The sequence below is a fragment of the Falco cherrug genome, chromosome 2 (assembly GCF_023634085.1).
Source record: "Falco cherrug isolate bFalChe1 chromosome 2, bFalChe1.pri, whole genome shotgun sequence".
NCBI classification, from domain to species: domain Eukaryota; kingdom Metazoa; phylum Chordata; class Aves; order Falconiformes; family Falconidae; genus Falco; species Falco cherrug.
In genome coordinates this window covers 42,604,144-42,624,360 of record NC_073698.1, presented here as the reverse complement: position 1 = coordinate 42,624,360, position 20,217 = coordinate 42,604,144, and the positions used below count along the sequence as shown (strand labels likewise).

Here is a 20,217-nt window from a genome sequence, read left to right as displayed (position 1 = left end):
TACCGCTGCTTATTAGCACACTTTAGTATTCATACTTAATAATACTAATTGCATAATAACCAACGCCAGAAATTGCATGTACACAAAAATTCTCATCATATCTAGGAAACAAATTGCATTTAATTTATTGATTCTCTTAAGTTTCTGAGCCCTTCCATTGATATCATGGGTGCCAAGATTATAAGAATACACTCTTTGGAAAGTTATTGAAAATAGTAGCTTAAATAACTTCCTGAGAATTGTGTTTTCCTCTACACACTAGGTAAAGTAAATACATTTGAAAATTAATTGGACTCTAACCATAAATTCAGTTTTGGTGGTGCTCAACTTATATTTAGAAATAGAGTAAAAAATCCAGTAATTATTCTACTGTTCTTGTACTGACCCTAGCTTATTAATATTAAATGTAAAAACATACAGAAATGCTATATTTTATGTAATACCATTACAGTCAAGTGTGAAAACACTCACCAGCCATGAGGGGAGAGAATAGAATCTTGATTACAATCATAAGGTTAGACATGAAGGTTCTATATGTTAGATCATAATACAGTTCAACAAGTGTGTCAGAGTAGTATACATTTTAATGCACCTTCTGATAAAATTTGAAAGGGCTGCCATTTGGACTGAAAATAGCAGACTTCAGGAGTTGGCCATTTTCTGAAAGGAAGATGTTAATGTCAAAGTTTAAGGATATTTTCAAATATGATTTCACCTCAACCATGTATGGTGACCCCTTTTAAAAATACTGCCATCAAGGAACACAAATACCTCTGCTGGTTTTTGCATGTGTCTGTTTCTGTTCTGCCTGTGCCTCATATACTGTTTTAATAAGATTCTTGACAACCCAGTGTCTTGAGCCTTCAGCCACAAAGCGTTTATGTTATAGATGTATGCACACATTGTTTTAAGCTGACCATAGTATTAATGCCTGTTTAGTGAGCTTGTTTTTCCAAAATAGGCTTTTTTCTTGTTAAAATTATCTGAAATCTAGACACAGGCAAGTGTTTCTGATGACTAAGCCTTCAATATGAGATAATTATGTATATGGTATTGGCTTCCCTTTACTGAATTTCTGTGGTCAAAGGAATATGACCTTGGAGTATATAGATCAGTAGAAAATAATTAGTTTAAAAGATATATATGTGCTAGAAAGGTGCCAGAATGAGAGTTTGTAACAAATTCAAAAGATTTAATTTCAAATCCTTTTTGTAACATTTCTCTGAGACAATTTATATTAGCCAATCTCAGTATTTTTCTTGGTTTTGCAGTCAGTCAGTTATTATTCTGCTGGTGCTCTTTCAAGGATGTTTTAGTAGTTTCCTAATACAATAACCCTGCACATTTACAAAAATGGATATGATAGGTACTTTTGTTTTATTAGAAAATAATAGCAAATATAGTTTTAGAAAACAAATATATGGGGCGGAGGCTTCTATACCTCATTTTCCATGTAAGATGAAAAAACTGTTTGTCCCACCAGGCATAGAAAGTTGATATGACAATTTTCAAAAACCTAATCTACCTAAATGACGGAAAGCATATGAGCTGTTCATTATTGATTGGGAGGAAAAACTTCAGACCTCATCTCTTCATTTATTATTACATTAATCCAGATTTGGCACATTGACAGCTATTTATTCAGAGATACTGAAAGATATTTCAAGTCCCCAAAATATATCGATACATAAATTTTCAGCCCCTTTGTGTCTTACCTGTCTTTTCCTTTCATACATTTATTTTTGCTTTCATGATTGTGGGATCATTTGTGGTTGATGCATAATCTATTTGCGAATATTTACATAAAACTAGTAACCTGTACCATGTTCAGTGACGTTTTCTGATAATATTATAATCAAAGAACACAGCTGTCTTTTTGCTTTCACATTTTTATTCTTTTAACTTTCTTGTCTCTTAGGTGATAAAACAACAGTGTTGTGTTTAGTCCATAGGTTTAGTGACAAAAAAAAAAAAAAAAGTTATATTTGGTTTAGCCTTCTTAATTGTACATTTTTGATATAGCATATATTTATTATAGTATTTTCTTTTACATCCTAAGAGCATATGAATATTAGGATTACCACAATTAAGATATTTTAAGTTTATTATTTGTGCAGTCATTGTGCAAACTAATAAATCCTGTGTTTTCCTTCATATTACCTGTTCCCTCTGCAAGAATGGAATGGAATGGAATGGAATGGAATGGAATGGAATGGAATGGAATGGAATGGAGTGGAATGGAATGGAATGGAATAGAATAGAATAGAATAGAATAGAATAGAATAGAATAGAATAGAATAGAATAGAATAGGATTCAGTTGGAAGGGACCTACAGTGATCAAATAGTCCAACTACCTAAGCACTTCAGGGCTGACTGAAAGTTAAAGCATATTATTAAGGGCATTGTCCAAATGCTTCTTAAACACTGGCAGGCATGTGACATCAACCACTCCTCTAGGAAACCTGTTCCAGTGGTTAGCTAACCTCTCTGTAAAGAAATGCTTCCTAATGTAGTCTGCTCTTAGCTATGAACCTAGGGGCTTTTTGTGTATATCTAGCTTTCCTATGCTAAATTCTCAGACTTTTAGTCGTACTCCTTTTCCCTGAAACTAGCTCAATTACTTTGTGGGGAGGACTTTTTGTACCTTTCTGTATCTCCTTCTACTTTTTCTTTGCTTCTCCCCCCCTTTTTTTTCATTGTTGTTTATTCCCGACCTGTTGTTCTCTTTCACAATATTGATATATGGATATTTTATGGTACCAGATGTCCAGGAAGTTGGGTAGAACCTAGCATGATGTGTTATCTGCAAAAGGCTGACAGATTAACAAAGGACATTCATGCATTCTTCAGCAGCCGTTGAAGTCCAGATGAAATAGATGAGTCCTTGAAAGAAATCCAACTGCCAGAATGCATACATATGCATATACATGTCTGTGAGGGAGGTACCTCCTCATAGACTCTGGGAACTAAATTCTCTGCTTCCTGGCCTTCAGCTGCTTCTCTGAAAATAATTGGGTCTCTCAGATAGTTGTTCTCTGAGATCTAGAAATCTACCAGATTGTAAAGATATGCTGCCATTTGCAATTTAAACCTGCTCTAATATTATAGTCAGCAGAATATAGGGATCAGCATCTAGAGGTAATACTCAATTGCCTAAACATAAACATTGAGAGTTGATTGAATTCTGATGCCTTAGGGTATCTGAGATATCAACATGGGTCTGGCAGATATGGCACAAAATCTGCCTAAGTGTTGCACTCTTCTGGCCTGACATCAGTGAGATGATAGAATCACGGAGTCATTCAGGTGGGAGTAGACCTCAAGAAGTCTCTGGTCTAACCTCCTGCTCAAAGCTGGGTCAGCTATGAGGTTAGATCAGATTGCTTAGTCCAATGGGATCTTGAAAACTTACAGGGTGATTTACAGCATCTCAAAAGCCAGTAAATATATATACACAGGCAAGTGAATCAAACACTTAAAATTTACAACTTAGAGGCTTCTTCCTTGGAAACAGAATGGAATATTCTTTCAGCTGTATGCACTGAGCCTCTCTTTTGGTGACTACTGATTATAGCTTTTATGCCAATTGTAATGGTAGCTAAATTATCTGGATTTTTAATCCTTATTGTTGCCAATAATGCAGCAATACAATAGATTCAAAACCTGTACAAGCAAGTTCTTTTGTTTGTTTGTTGTGTTTTGTTTGTCCATTTGTTTGTTTGTTAGGGTTTTTTGGTTTGGTCCGGTTTCGGAAATAAGGGATGTTCCTGTAAAGTATTATAGAAACTATTGTAGAATATTGTTACGTTATATGACTGTTCATTCAAGAGGCTTTCAAAGAGATGTCTTCTGTATCTTTTCAGTGTTATGTTGGAAACCATTAAGAATAAGTCAGGCTGTAGCCTACAAGAGAATACTTAATTTTTTTCAAGGTCTTCAGTAAGAAAGTAGTTAAGACTGTAGTCTTAAGGGATGGTGAAACAGTGTCTAAAAGTTGCCCAGAGTCTTTAAAAAATCAACTAAATACTTATTTTCCTGTCCATCCTCCAAGAAAACTATCCCTGCAAACTCCTGTATTCTGCAAGGAAGTGATATATTTAACAGCATCCATTTTATGATCTTCTGTCATTGTATGGTATTGCTTTTCTAGGAATTTCCAGCATTTTTGATTCATGATCATGTCATTTACAGATATTGGCTGACCTAGAAAACCATGCACTTTTTAAGGATGACCTAGAATGCCAGAAGCTTATTCTGGAAGCCATGAAATACCATCTTTTACCAGAAAGAAGAACTCTCATGCAAAGTCCAAGAACTAAACCTAGAAAATCTACAGTTGGGACACTTTATGCTGTTGGAGGAATGGATAACAACAAAGGTATTAGAGGATATTTGTTACTTTATAAAAGTCATATCACATTTTTTTAATTAAAAAATAGTGAAATAACTTTATATTCCAAGATTGGGGTCAGGGTGTCTAAGTCAAGAAATGCTGCCAAGACTTTTGGTCCAATGAAAATCTACTGATATTTACAGAAAAGTATAATACTGTTAAAGAAAATAAACAGTTTTGAGTGCGTCCTTTGTTCAAATTTATTACAATTTCCAGAAATAATTTTAACAAAAAAATCCAGAGTAACGCTAATTTACCTGAGCTTCAGCTTTCTAGAATTTTTTTTTTTATTTATAATTAAGTCAAATGTTTATGCACCTTTTCTAATCAATGAATAATGGCAGTTTGATATGCAGAGTATTCCATGCTTAAGTAGTTATCTGAAATATTATGGATGATTCAGGGACTTCCAATGCAGAAATGTGTCAATATTCTATGAAATAAATCTAGACAACTAGCTTAAACTAGATTACCACTTTGTCAACAGCTAAAGGAAGGTGAAATTATCCCTGTCCTACTGTGAAGAAAAGTAGGAAGCACTGGAAATTTTATGGAAGTATATTGTTGTTATTTGTTGGGAATAAGAATTATGATGATGTGGTTTTATTTCTGGTAAGGAGTCTAATCCAATGATTTCTTGTATGGAATGAAATAAAATGTTTGAACTAAAAGGTAGCTGTGTTATAAACCTATACACTCAGAAAGGCTTTTATTATTTTTTCTTGAAATTCCCTAAAAATTCCACAGTATCTTACATTTTCATGTCCATATTTAGATCGAAGAATGTCTTCAGAAACATTAATTCTAATATAAAATAAACTGTACTTAAAAAAAAGTAAAATATAAAATTAGAACTTCAGTATTTCACAACTCTGTTTTTGGATGTACCTATTGTACTTGTTTCACCAAATAGCTGTGGCAATATCATCTGCAAAAAGACATTGCATGTTTTTCTCATAAAATTACACCAATGATAAAGATGTATGATATTGGTACTTGTCTGGAAAAGAAATATTGCGAGAATAGGAAAATGTTGAGGAAAGAAACCAATGCATATATCTTAGTATTATAGTTGTGGGTTATTTTTGTCCTTTTAACATTTGTAAATGTTTGTGTAGCTAAATGTTAGGCATGTTATTGCACAGAACATTGCTTTTGGATCATAAAAAACCTGAAATACAAATTTCCTCTTACTTAGGGCAAATGACAACAAACACTTTAAGTATTCAGGTAGTGGAAATGACCATAAACCTGATTTGGGTGCAGCTGTATTTGTTCTAGCTTACTATACAAATCTATTCCTTGTTTGTATAGCAAATCAAAATACAGAAATATTTAGGAAAAAGGCACAGAGTATAGCACTGTTGCAGCATCAACATGCAGCCTATTTTGGAGGTTCAGGTTACGCAGAATTGGTTTATTTCTGTAGCAGCAGGAGAGAACACAGGGCAACAGAGGTTAAGCCGTCTCTCAATGCAGACTCTGACTGAAAACAAAAGTACCAGGGCTTACATATATTTATAGCAGATAAAAACTGCTTTGAGAGGGTACCTGGTATGTCAGAGCAGCATCTGTGTAGTAGCAGCCTGTGTTACAGCTGGTGTAATATGTATTCCCAATAAGCCAGAACCTGCAGCTGTGCAGCCTTGACTTGAATTTGCTCAATCATCCCTCTTGTGATGCTGCTGTGTCCTTGACCAGCTTTTATGCCCAGCGAGTCTTGCTTCCACATGTCAGTTCAGGAGGCCTGAGTGCTGGTTGCATGTTTTGAAAAGTCACTGGGTTCATAAAGCATGCTACAATATTTGGGCTGTAAGGTGATGCTGATACTGTGTTATCTCTCCTCAATTTTTTTTTTTTTTTGACAACTTTCTCCACTGAAATGCTGACATGGATGATTGCAATTCACAATGATGTATTTTTAATGCCTCCTGGTGTTTGCTACCAAATATAAAACAGTTACATATAAGAATTAGATGAGCTAAGTAAATTAGCGGTTTATTAGTTAGCATATAAAATAGTCAGTAAGTGCTAGTATTATGAAAATATTTGAAGGTTATGTGGCCCATCACATAAAAAGTAGCCTCGCATGCTATATCAAGTTTGGTTTGAAACCTGTTCTATAGCTATCTTCCTTTTCATAAAAAAGAGTTGATAATTAAATTCCAGCAGCCAGTGACTGGAATTATGACTGACATGAAAAGTTAACAGAGCATAGTACTAACTGCATAGAATAAAAAAGAACAAAGTTAGATCATTTTTTAATTTTCATTTTAATTTCCTAAATGTACAAAGTCTCATTTAAATCTCTGTGTCCACATGCCTTTGTTATTTATTGATTTAATTTGAAAGGCACATATAAAAAACAGCTTTTATGTTTACAGTATATGTTTACATTATGTTTTTATGTTTACATTAATAATATGCATTGTATTAATAGATTAGAGGTATATGCTTCTCTACAATGTTCCATTCAGCTTACCCATTCATATTGTCACACTGACTTTTGTAACTTGGATTAGCAGGATTTAATCATCTAGTAGTATACAAAAGCTAAGCGCACATATAAAGGAGAATGTTAGACGGAAATAAATAACGGAATGCAAGAAGTGGACATACACCAATATGTGATACCAGTAAAACACTTAAACTCCCATGTAGCATATTTTGCCTTTTCTTTAATGGTTTTTATCATTTGTAATCTTTTTTTCTTTACAAATACTGTTTATCATATGTGTTTTATTACTTATGTATCATTATGTCACATGAATGTCATCTATCATCTACATGAAGTTATTCTTTTGCTCTGGTGAACTTTGAAGTTGTCCTGTTTTTCTGGGCTTTTTTTTCTTTTTTAGTTTCTACCAAGACATTTCTCACAGCACACTTCACTTAAACCTTATTTAATTTTATGTATTTCATTCTCATATAGGCATACTTTTTAAATAGTTGAAGAAATATTGGACAAGCTATTGTAAATACTGTAAATAAAGGCAAAAATAGGGAAAGATCCTGTTTTTCCTCAGGTAATACTTCTTGCTTTTAAAGATATGTATCTGAGAAGTTTGTAACTGGAAAGTCTACCTACCTCCTTTATCTTCAGTTTATTGGGAATTTTTTAAAAAAAGAAAAAAGTAAGATCGATTAAGACTGTTTCATGGCATTTTGCAAGTTGTGGAAATCACTACAAATGACTTTGTCTTCACATACATAAAACATTTGACAGAATTTATTATCTATTTGTTTGCTGTACATAACTGTCATGAGAAAACATCTTCATCTTACTTGAATTTCCATTCAAAATGTACAATAACTAAGTTAAATTGTCAGAGTGTGAGTGCCTGTAGTCCTTGTATTAGTGTAATACACAAACAGCAAAACCTACTAAACAAGGTATAGCTTTCTTTTTTTATAAAAGAAAAAAAAATGTCCAATATGTGTATTACAGAACATTTCTCCCTGTTGTGCTTTTTGAAAAGTTTTTTTATAATTATGCGTACTTTCTAAGTATACGTAGATGTGTGTGTATATATATACTCATATACATAAGTAATATGAATTATTGCGGTGTTCTCTTACAAGTTTAAGGCTGCAGCATGGTAAAATACCCCACCATATCTGTTGTATTTAAGCCATTTCTTAATCCAGTATGCAAATGAATTCATAGCTAGGCTTCCTGCATGTAATAATACATCGTCTTTATAATATATTTTTGTTAAGATTTCTTTTTTTTTTTAGTAAGAACTTGGTATGTTTTCTTATTTCTTTTCAGGTATTAGAATACAAGTAAATAGTGTCATGCTTACAAACTGTTAGGGAAAGTTCAAACAGCCACTGGCTCCAGCTGCCCTGGCTCAGGACCCTCCTGCCCAGTTGCTGGAGCTCTAGCACCAGCACGATGTTCCCAGGGACCCGGGGTCTCTGCTTGGGCTGAGGGATGCTTCTGCTGTTTTCTTATCAGCAGTTTCAATCAGTAGCAAAATTAAGTATGTGTTGCAGACAGGCACAGACACACGCAGATACACACAGGACATGGACGTAGCCATCCACACAGACGGCCACAGACAAGGCGCTGCCCCCAGCAGCCCCCACGTTCAGGTCTCACACCAGACACAGGCACAGGCAGCCACGTCCCCTCCTCCTCTGGGGCTGGCAGAGGCAGAAGGTCACCGGTGCAGCACACACACCACACTCTCCAGGTTCACAAACACATGCACATTTGCAGATCCTTCAAACACCGACACAACCTGTCTGTCCTCCTCACTTGTCCTGGTCCCCCCCAGTAGCTGGTTTTTCAGGATGCAGTAGCTGAAGGTTGAAGACCCCACTGGTTCCAGTAGCTGACACCACAGACCAGGGACATACAGAGCTCTGGTCTGACTCCAGGAGCAGCCCGCATGAAGCAGCAACAGAAACATGCTTTTATTACTTGTGAAATAACTAAGTGTTCACAAAAGATGAACTGAGAAGTGAGAAATGGAATGTCGCTTTTGTAATCCTGCTCTTTTTATTGATGATATCATATACCTGTCCCCACCAGTCCTCTGTATGAGTTTCTTCTGCCTTTAGTGCTAGTTCGTTTTCACCTGTATGTTTTCCATAAGGACATTTGTTAAGTTAAAGAATCATTTAGTCATAGCCTTAAAATACCTCAATGCCTCTGACATTCCAAGCAGCTGTCTGCCTACCACTTTTATTCAGATATCTGCAGCTGTCCTCTGAAATCTTGCCTGCTCTATTTAAGTAGCAGTTCTGTCTCAGCTACACAATTCCAGTGTTTTCAAATGTCATGAGTGATTTACTGGGATAGATGATTTTAATGGGATGTTTACTCAGTTACATGTAATACATGTTAATATTCTTATACTTTTGGGAGTCCATTTTTTTCCAAAATATTAACACATTTAGGTTGTTTGTTTGATTGGTTTTTTAACACAAAAACATGTTTTAAAACACTTTGAACATAAATGTAAAAACATAAAAAACAGAAATCCAGTGTGTTCCCAGTCATTCTTTAGGTAGCAGTGGGAAAAAATTATAGCATAATTTACCTTAATTGTAAAATGCACTGATAAACAAGTAGTACTACATTAGCTTTATTAGGTCAACACTGTGTACCAATGACCATCTCTGTTATCCTTTTTTCATTCTTTTTAGAAGATTCAACAGAAAAAGAATAATGGAATATATAAACAGCATTATCAGCAAAAAGAAGTATCTCTCATCAGAGTCATTAACCTAGCCTAGTAATGAGGTTATCATGGTGGGTTTTCTCGAGATTAGAATACCAAAATAAGACACAGTGAAGAATGAATAACTGAATTTTTCAGTATCTGTTTTGGCAATGTTTATCAGAACTTAATTTTCATTTTAGATTGCTTAAATGGAACAGGCAAAAGTTAGCTGTTTGAAAAAAAAATATTTAAATCCACTACTTTATAAAACAGAAAACAAGACAACTGATTTTAGGAGCATTAGTTTATCTATTGCAGAAATTCATATTTTCAGTCATTCTAATATATTCCAAGAGTTCATCATTGGATAAATGTTTGATAAACTGCAGAGAGTTTGATTTTTAGTTTCATTCACACAATAATAAACTGAAAGTGAAATGAACTGTTTCCATTCTGAAGAAATATGTATATGTTATATTTAGCTGGCAACACAACATTCTGGGGAGCAAAATCATAATTAATTAGATAACGTTAAGTAACCTCATGAAGTTCAACACCAGGAAGTATAAAGTCCTGCACTTCATCTGGAGGAACAACCCCAGTATATGCTGAGGGGCACCCAGCCGGAAAGCAGCTTGGTGGAAAGGACCTAGGGTCCTTTTTCCTCCTGCACCAAAGATCTGCGTAACAATTATTCAGATATATGGATATGCCAAAATTATACATGCAGATGTGATCCCTCATAACAGGCCTAGGAACAGAGGAAGCCGTACAGAGCAGCCATGCTCTCCGCCCCACTGTCTGCTACATGGCAGACCTTACCTGATGCATTTCTGCTGCCTACAGAGGGGGAGATGTGAGGGAATTATTCTTCCCTGTCTTCATTTGATTTTTGTTTTTCTTGAAGGCACTGGGAAAGGTTTGCCTCAATACTCACTACAGAGTATTGCCAGCAGGTCGAGGGAGGTGATCCTTCCCCTCTGTTCAGCATCGGTAAAGACACACCTGGAGTGCTGTGTGCAGTTCCAGGCTCCCCAGTATAAGATAGAGAGGGAGCTACCAGAGACTCCAATAAAGAGCCACAAAGGTGATGAAGGGACTGAAGCATCTCTACCATGTTAACTTATAACTCTACGAGGTTAATGGAGCTGGGACTGTTTGGCCCAGAGAAGAGAAGGCTCTGGAGGGGATCTCATCAATATTTATAAATGCTTGAAGGGAAGGTGCATAGAGGACAGAAAAAAGTTCTCAGAGATGCCCAGTGACAGGCCCAGAAGCAATGGGCACAAACTGAAAGACAAGGATTTCCCTATGAACATCAAGAAACACTCTTGTACTGTCAGGGTGTCTGAGCCTGTGAGCATGCCCAGAGAAGCTGTGGAATCTCTGTCTTTGAAGATATTAAAAATTGTATAGACAAGATCCTGGGCAAGTGGCTGTAGGTGTCCCTGTCTGAGCAGGGGTGTTGAACCAGATGACCTCCAGAGGTCCTTCCCAACCTCAACTGTTCTGTGATTCTGTAACATGATAGTGTAATTGCAGAGTAAAGGTGGAGCTTGGCTAATTACTTCACCAGAGGAATATGAAATACACTGGCTAATGACTAATGAGATAATTACATGCATAAATCACACTAAAATTCTCTTCTCAGCCAGTTCTTACAAGTGTTAACGTTATTACTTGCTTCTTTTCACTCCTGTGAATTCAGTGTGTTTCAGAACATTTAGACTCACAGGCCAATTTACAGTTACAGTACTGTGATTTACCTGTGCATTTCTAAGTAGAAAAAAATCCAGATTGTAACACCATCTGGTAGTTTTTCAGTACTAATCTTGCATCATTTAGTTTCTGGCATTTTTCAGTGTAGTTAACTTCTGAAATTGCTCATTAAGTTCTGGTTTAAAAAAAAAAAAGAACCTGAAGTGATCTGTTCTGAAGCCTCCACAGCTTCAAATATTAGGGAAGAGCCAGTTATCATGCAGAAGAAAAATGTCGTCACCCCACAAACTCCCCACCTTGCCCATCTGTTCCTCTGGTTCTTATTAACGCCTGTTGGTACAACCTATGGGGTCAAGCAGACAGCACAAGGGGTGGCTGCCTTCATAGGTATATTTGAAGGATTATTCTCCCAAGAACACCTCTGTGTCCATCCTCATTACTTCCTTGCTGCTTACTATATTTTCTGACATTACCAGTGCAGAAATTTTATGTCTGAGTAAAGTACACAGAGAAAAAAAAAAAAAAAAAAAAAAAGGAAACCTTGTATATGATCTAGAGAAGAGACATACAGGCATTTGGGCAATTTAGAGAACCTCTGATTTTCTCTAAATTTAGAGAAACCGTAGCTTTTCCCATACACTAACCAGTGTTCTCTGGTCACCCAAGTTTTATTAATGGTTGTTACTACTGGGATTGGCTTTGGAGTAAGGCAAATCATTTCATCCAGCACAAATCCTGGATGTTGTTCTGGAGGCAATTCTCTGCTGAAACCACCCCCAACAGCCAGTGTGGATAAGACTTCAAAAATGTTGGTACCTCCTGTCCTGTGCAGTCCCCCAGCTCTATTTTGCGTCTCATAAATCTTCATGCCAAATTCTAGGAAATGCTCCAAAAGGCTGTAGTCTCAGGCATAAGAACATCCAAGTATGCTTCAGTACAGCTCTCATCTTATTTTCAACACTCTCAACTGGAAAATCAAATGAACAACATATTTATCTCTTTGGACTACAGAAGGCACCATATAGAGCCCATTGGGTACTGGGTATTAGCTGGCTCCTATCCATGCGAGTCAGGGATAGCACTATTTACAACACATTTACCTTAGAGGGAAGTAATTGCAGTAAAACAGAATCTCCCAGGAACTGAGCCAACAGCTAAGCAGTGTGGATGAGCATCTGTACAGCTATAATGATAAATAATAAAAGAAGGCTGGAGGTAATGGGAAATTGGTGATGTTGCAGTGCCACACTGCTCAATTCACATCATTTAAATGAAATCATGATCAAAAGATCTTATTTATTTCTTATGATACATAATTAACATGCAATTAGATGAACTATGTGTTAAGGATCAATATCAGTCATGCAGTAGATAAACTGCAATACGAAACACTTACAAAATACGAATTAATTTCTTCAAATGTCTGAACACCTTCTTGAGCAAATCCCTGAAGGTTCTAGTCATGGACACACACGTACACACATGTATACACATACACATGCACAAAAACAGATACATGCACTCCCTTTCTCACAGCTGGTGCAGGTCACCACCACCACCCCCAGCAGTGGGTGCTCCACTGGCTGCATCCCCCTCCTACAGGACATGCAGCTGTCCCAGCATTTGCTGCTGTCCACATGTAGAACTTTTATTTTTACTTTTAACACCTTATTTGCATAAGTTCCAGTGGGAGCAGGACTGCTTTTAAAAGAGGCATGTGTTTTGCTGATGAGCAAAGGTAGACTAGTATACTGCATGATATAAGTCATTAATACAAGGGGCTTTTGTAAGTTTTAGACCAGATAAAAACATAAAATAAACCATGAATGTTTTATATTGTAAAACATAATACTGTATTACAAAACAAAACACCCAACACTAAAGGCTTTACCTAAAATGACTGTCAAAAAGTTGTCATTTTTGATCTCTTTAAAATATAAACGTTAGTGGAAAAAGCTGGTATTAGTTTTAGAAAATTCTGATCATATTGAATAACTGAACATTCCCGAAAGTGTTCTGACATTTATTCATGTTACTTTATGGCAAATCCTTATAACATTTTAATTTTAAATATTTTTTTTACTCAAAAATGTAAGATATTTTTGTGTACAAGATACAGACTTTTGGAGTGCTTAAAGGAACTTCTTACAGTCTAACTAGAGTGGTGAACTGCTGCCCTGTTTTCTGTATACTTCTTTCTTTACCAAGAGATTCTCCTCGATATCTGTGTCTGTAACCTATTTACATTTGTTCCACTTGAGTAACTGCCTTTTCAGTTCAAAATGTAATGTTGGAGATCACTAGATCAAGGTCATAATTTTGCACCTACTCACAGCAGCATCTTTAAATCTTGAACAAAATCGTCAGAGTACACGTCAGCAACAGCTTTAGTAATAGAAAAATCAGCAGAAAGTCTCACAGGGAAAAAAGAAATAGAAATTTTGTGATTATAAATTTAGAACTCCTGCCGTACTTCATGGGTTTAAATACTGAATCATTCTAGCTATGAGGAAAAAACGTACCTTTATGGTGGAAATGTCTGCCTTGAATCGAAGGTGGGGTCTGGGGCAAGGGGAGATGTTAGGTATTTGTACCTGCTTCTGAAGTAATTTTCACTTTGTGTATACCAAAATTTCTGCAGTTATACATAGCTGAAGTGAATACATTGCTCTCATAGTCTCAGACAGTCTTCTTGAAGTTTATCTGATTTCATGCAGCCTACATCAGGTTGTTCAAAAATACTTGATAACATCTTTGAAAGACAGGCTCTAAATATTTCTTCATTTGACTTAAAACATTGTGTTACAAACAATATTGCAATAAATTTCTTATTTTTCATGCAATGACCTTGCTATTTGTCTTCAATCATCAATTATGTAAAAAATATGAGAATGACAATTGGCTTTATAAAAAATTCTTGATTTACAGTCATTATCAAGGAAATGTAATATGCCTGGCTTCAGAAAAAGAGGAAGTGTAATAGGAAGATAATTAAAAGATCACTTAAAAAGGTTTCACTTGAAAAGGTTTCACCAAAAAAATTCACAATTTCACAAGCTTACAAATGATAATGAAAACAAAAAAAATAGAGATTTGTATTGTGCAATGCTGTACTGACTTTTAGATGAAGGTAAAATAATGAGATCTAGTACTTGTATTATTTCATCAGAAACATTAAATGGTAGAATCACATACACCCATGCTGTGTACACAGAGGAGCTGTCAGCAGCAGTTGGACCATCATGAAAAACTACCCTGATCATTTACAGTACTTTCATTTAAAACATTTTTTCTCTGTAGATCTGTCATTACTTCATAAACCTTTATTAATCAGGGCTTATAATGCCCTTGAAAGTGTGCACAATACACAGAGCTAATCTCATCCAATACTCAGTTGGACCTTAAGTAGAATATAACTTAAAAAAAAAAAAAAAAAAGATTGAAATATATCCGGGACATCAAGAAAAATACTTAACTTATCAGAAGTGGTTTGTGCTGCCACAGTCATGGTATAGGTTTTACATTTGCCACACACTGTTGTTTATTATGCAAATAGCTATTAAATGGATTCTGTTTCACCTCTCTGTTTTTTTTTCATACTTTCCAGTACTTCAGTATTACTCACTGAAATACCTCAGGATTTTTTAGAGATCTATACCTCTGAGAAACAGGTGTTTGTGCATGTGTATGTGTATATTAATTGATTGAGTGTGTAGTATGTTTATTATAAAAGCCTCAATATTCCATGTACTTGCTTTTCTTTAATCTTTCATATCCAATATCTTAAAAGCAGTCTAATGTCATGTTTTTCCTTTTTACCATTAGATGACTAAAAAACCACTGGAGTGATACACAAGTGAAATCAACTATAATAGAATACATTTTTAATGTAATTTCATGTAATTTTATATATGTAGCAGTATTTTAATTTCTTAATTACATTTATAAATTAAACCACTGTGTTATACATCTGTTTTGTTTTATAGGAAAATACGTCTCTCTCTGCATAATCAGCACATGTGCTGCAGCCAAAAATAAATATTGATTTTTTGCTTTGTTTAGTTTATTCATATCTTCACATTTTTGGAAGAAAATATACCACAATGTCTTCCCAGATGCTTCTTTCCATACTGCTATTCTTAGGAAATTGGATTTTCCAGTTTTCTGAAACATTTAATCAGAATTACTTTGGCTTTTCCATGGGGATCAGAAAGAAGTAGTTGTCTACAGATGTCTAACATTGGTAAGACATCCTGTCACAGCCTGTGTAGACTGGGGTAGGCAGTACTAACCAACATTGCTAATTTTTTTGAGTCTGCAGTTTGCAGAGTGCTTCAGTTAGGAGTTGGCTTTGCTGACTGCCATTACTAGAGCCAACTCCTAATTGAAGCAAGGTTTAAAATATGTTGTTTGACTCATCTCACCTTAGAAGCAGTGAACGTGAATGGGGAGAGAGACCCTTCCCTCTTTCTACTAGATGCATATGTCCAGGGGATACTCTATAGTCCCTCCAGATCAGGTGGCAAAGAGTGACTCGTGGTCCTGCAATGTAATTATTGTTTATGCATGCACTTGTTCAGAGTTAATGAAATAATGTGAGGCCTGTGTCACAGACAACTAGAATGGTGGGTTTATATCAGGGTTTGGATGCTTAATATTGTGTAGTTCTTGAGCTTAGAAAGCCTGCTAAGATGCTTTTCAAAGTTAGTGCAGGATGGAACGAATCAAACATGCTGCATTCTTATCCGGTCTACCAATGAGAAGTGAATGTTGCACCCAGGTTTTCCTTCCTTTTTTTGTGTCACTGCTCCCACCAGAACATAGTAAAGAACAGATGAATGAAATATAAGCTTTCAGGACCAGGGAGTGAGCTGGAGGCCATGCTGTTTGGCAGTATAGATGCATTCTGTTCATCTAGTTACTCTTTGCTCCCAACTGAAAACTGGCTGGATGTAGACACAAGGACAATGCAGTAGTTTTACCAGCCCAAAGTCCAGGACTTATGTACAGGTCAAGTACACAACTTTAAACAAATACTTTATGTTGTAAAAGGTAGTAATACATTACCTATCACAATGCTCCCAAGATACTCAGTCTTTAACATCTTTGCCTTTTTTGGTATGAAAACATTGTTATCTCTTTTTATTTATAGGGAAACTCAAGCACAGAGAGGAGAAAAAAAAAATCCCCGTATTGGATTTAGGTACCAAAATATTAAGTGTGGATATAATTTATCATTAAGTGGCTACTTCCTAGAATGGATTCCTATGTGAAGTGCTTTGCTTTGATTTACAAGACACAGGAGAGTAAGCTCAGTGGATGGGAACTGTGAACTTAAGTGCATCTATCAAGATGTTGTCTACAGCTAATCAAAAGGGAAATGCAGAAGTCAGAGGTGTCCTAAGTCATATGCACTATGCAACTTCTGGATTTTGCTCATGATTCCTATTCCTCACCTTCTTTTCCTGACTGCTAAAACTGAAAAGAAAACAAGAAAACACACAGCTCTTCTGCAGAAAAGATTGTAAAAAGCATTCATATAGGAACTTTAGGATAAACATTCTCCTCAAACTCCTGCTCCAGAAGATCTTAAATTCCTTTGTATAATAAAGAAACAAATAAAAGATATAAAAGTGAAGTTTCTAGAGTAGGTCCTGTAAGGTCAACTCTTCACAGACATGATGGGATTCAAACTTTCCGATTCAGGAGCAGACAAGAGAAAGACAAGTTAGGATAAGGCTAAGAACACAGTTGATTGTCTTACTCTATTCCCTGCAACATCCTGGTTTTATGTCAGCACAAAATTCCTTATTATCTCTTTAAATTTTGTCAATCTTAGACATCACTTTAAAATGTAATGTTTTCTTCATGGACTACCTACAATCTTTCCTCTCAACCCTCTGTCTCTTAATCTCCTATGTGTTATCCCACATCTTTTGTCCCTCAGTTACATCCTTGGCTCTATTTCTTTGCATGTTTCTCTCTTCTGACTTCTATTTTTCCCTCCAAATTATTCTAAAATATTACAAGTAATGTATGAGTAGTGTGAAGTGGTGCTGTTATTTTAAAGGGTGTAGATAGTGGCCTTCAGAGAAGAAATAATTATCTGCAAAGTCCCTCCCCCATCCCCCCCCCCCCCCCCCCTCACTCCCAGGAGTTTGGGGAAATTGCAAAGGATGCTGTAAAAGGAGCCTTCTATGAAACGGCAAAATACATAGGGCAGAGCATGTAAAAAAACAGATGGGAAAAGTGGTGATGTAGCCATGTATACTGTATGGATATGTCAGTTTGGGGCCAGTAATTGTCCAAATCACAGGGATTTGCATAATTTAAAAACTACCATACAGCTGTGGGTCAGTAACTTATGAAAAATCTCTATATGCAAGCCGTGATAATTTTATTGGAGAATCATATTAAGTAATATTTGAACCAATATTAAATTCAAGGTTATAATTACTTAACAGCAGGAGTAGAACCATCAATGAGTTGAAAGTAAAAGAACTATGAAATATTAACAAAGTTTTAATTTTATTTTAAAATGTTATGAGTCACACTTTGCAAATTCTATACTTGGTTTACAATTAAGGAGTTATTTTAGTCACCACTCAGAGGGCAGGGTTACTCTTTCAAGAGTAACAGCTTTTCAGGACAGAAATTTTATCTTCGAGTCCTTTATAAAGCACCTTCCAAATGCTCAGTGAAGTACTGGGAATGAACAGCCCCTCGGCTCCTGGATAGCTTGGTGAATGAATGTTGAGAGAATGCTACAATCCATCTATACAAAGTAGTTTGGAACATTTCAGTTCCCTAAATTGAGTAAGTATCCTGGAACATTTCAGTTCTCTGAACTGAGTAAGTATCCCTCCTTAAAAATTATGTGTTTTGAAGATACATCTTCAAAGTTCTCAACTATAGTAGCACAGGAAAGGGAACAGGGTACAATAGCAGGCAGTTAAGGGGCTTGACTAAAAAGCATTTTATTGTCACTGTATCTGTTTCAAACAAGAAAAAATCTGCAAGAAGTAGTAATAAAACTATAATGAGTTACAAATGCTGAAAAAAATGTTAACTTGGTTACTTTAGGAAACATGCAGCGGTGGTACTACATAAAAATGTTATCTAATAATTAGAATTTGTGAACATTTAATTCTTCACACCAGAACTCTAGAAAAACAAAAACATTTGGACTACAGTTAATGAAGTATGTTATGTATGTGAACCAGGTTATGCTTGAAAAATGAAGCCTGAAAATAGTTGTTGCCTCCTAAAACTTTTGTTTTGAAATTATCTATTAATTGAAGTTATTTTAAAATGTCAGTGGTGTTTTATCTAAATTCTCATAAAAAAACAAACAAATGCAATAGAAATAATTGCCAAGGGTCTATTTCCTTGTCTTTAACTGCCATAGCCTGCATCATCAAAACCTGTGTGGTCTTTCCCCTTTCATTCTAATGTAGGAAGGTACTAACAACAGACACTAGAACTAGAATGTGGTTCACCTAAATTTTAGTGTTTACACTATAGTTCTGTACAGCTAAACTATACACTTAATGCTCACTATAGTCAATATGGATGGAGATAGTACAGTTGGTCTCGTAAGACCGACATTTGCTAGACCTCTGCAGCTGCGCAGAATCTATTGGCAACACAAACAAACCAAACTGCAGATACCTACATTTTCATGTTTGAAGGTGTATCCTTCCCCGCTCTTGATAGGATGAACTGAATGCATCCTAGCTATCGAAAACAACCAGGAAATTGAACAAAGGAAGAAACTGTGTCTGTTATGAGAATATTATAGCACTGTGGCTGTAGTGGAGTATCACTACTCTATTTGTACTGTTTAAATTAACCTTCTACCTATCTGTATGTGCCTGCATTCCTGCACTGCAAAAATATTTGTCTGTTTGTGGAAACATCACATCATCTCACCTTCATGTTACTATCTGCTTTTATCCTTTTCCTTTCATTTCCCCCTCCCCCCCCCCCATTTATTTACCTCTACCTAGTTAAATCTAGCAAATAAACATATGGCCATAGAATTAACCAATATTTCCAGCTATCATATTATTTATTTTTGTATGCCTTACTACTTCTGCCTGTGTCTGGTTTTCAGTCTGTAATATATATAGAGAGAGTTGATTTTTCAATTGATTTTTGCAGTGCCTAGCACAACAGGACATATTTGTGAGTGCTTCTATACATACTACCACATTAAACATGATTAATAATGTATATTTTTCTGGCCCTGAAATATAGAGCCTGTTTAAATACTGCATTTATTTGTTTTCATTTATTTAAATCAAAAGTAATAAATTTACAACTATTTGCAGTTTTAAGTGCACCACCACATTGTTATTAACACAATAAAGTCACATCAACGTTAACAGTAAATTCAACAATAAGCTTTTCATTGATGATTTCAGTTTCCTACAGCTTCAACACAGTTTAGCATCACTCTTTTCTTTACATGTAGTGTTGAATTTATTTATTTATGTTTCTTCTCCTTTCTGTTCATTTTTTCCCTATACTTCTGACAGTTTTCTGTGGCATCTGATAAAATCGTTACTTCTTGAACCTGTGAAACGGAGGTTTAATCTAACACCACGGGGTCTCCGACAGAAAGATCACTGTTACACGTGCCTGTTATTTAGCTGTACCATGAGAAGACTCCTATAAGGTTTTATATGTGTATATATATATATATATGTCAGTATCTATGTTACTGTGAAAAGCCTACAGAGAAAAAAAAAACTGTTATAAAGTTTGCTAGACAGTTATACACCCTTTACAACCTGTAGACAAGTTGGAGCATATACGGTCTCTCTGTTTCAATCACGTTTCCGGTTTCCTGGTTTTTCTTCTGATATCATACTAGTTTAATAAGGGACTTGCATATTTCTTCTTTTTACAGTCATGTAAATGTTTTA

At 35.5% G+C, this 20,217-nt stretch overlaps 1 protein-coding gene across 4 annotated transcripts in view; it reads left to right on the top strand.

Moving 5' to 3' along the window:
• KLHL1 (kelch like family member 1) overlaps nucleotides 1–20,217 on the top strand; it is a 240,447-nt gene that overhangs the window by 159,728 nt on the left and 60,502 nt on the right. For all 4 annotated transcript variants that reach the window (XR_008731043.1, XM_055702900.1, XM_055702899.1 and 1 more), the window contains one exon: nucleotides 4,193–4,379. Coding sequence is in view for 3 of the 4 variants with exons in the window: in XM_055702900.1 (XP_055558875.1) it covers nucleotides 4,193–4,379 (187 nt within the window). In the remaining variant the exon portion in view is untranslated. The remainder of the gene's footprint in view (nucleotides 1–4,192; nucleotides 4,380–20,217) is intronic.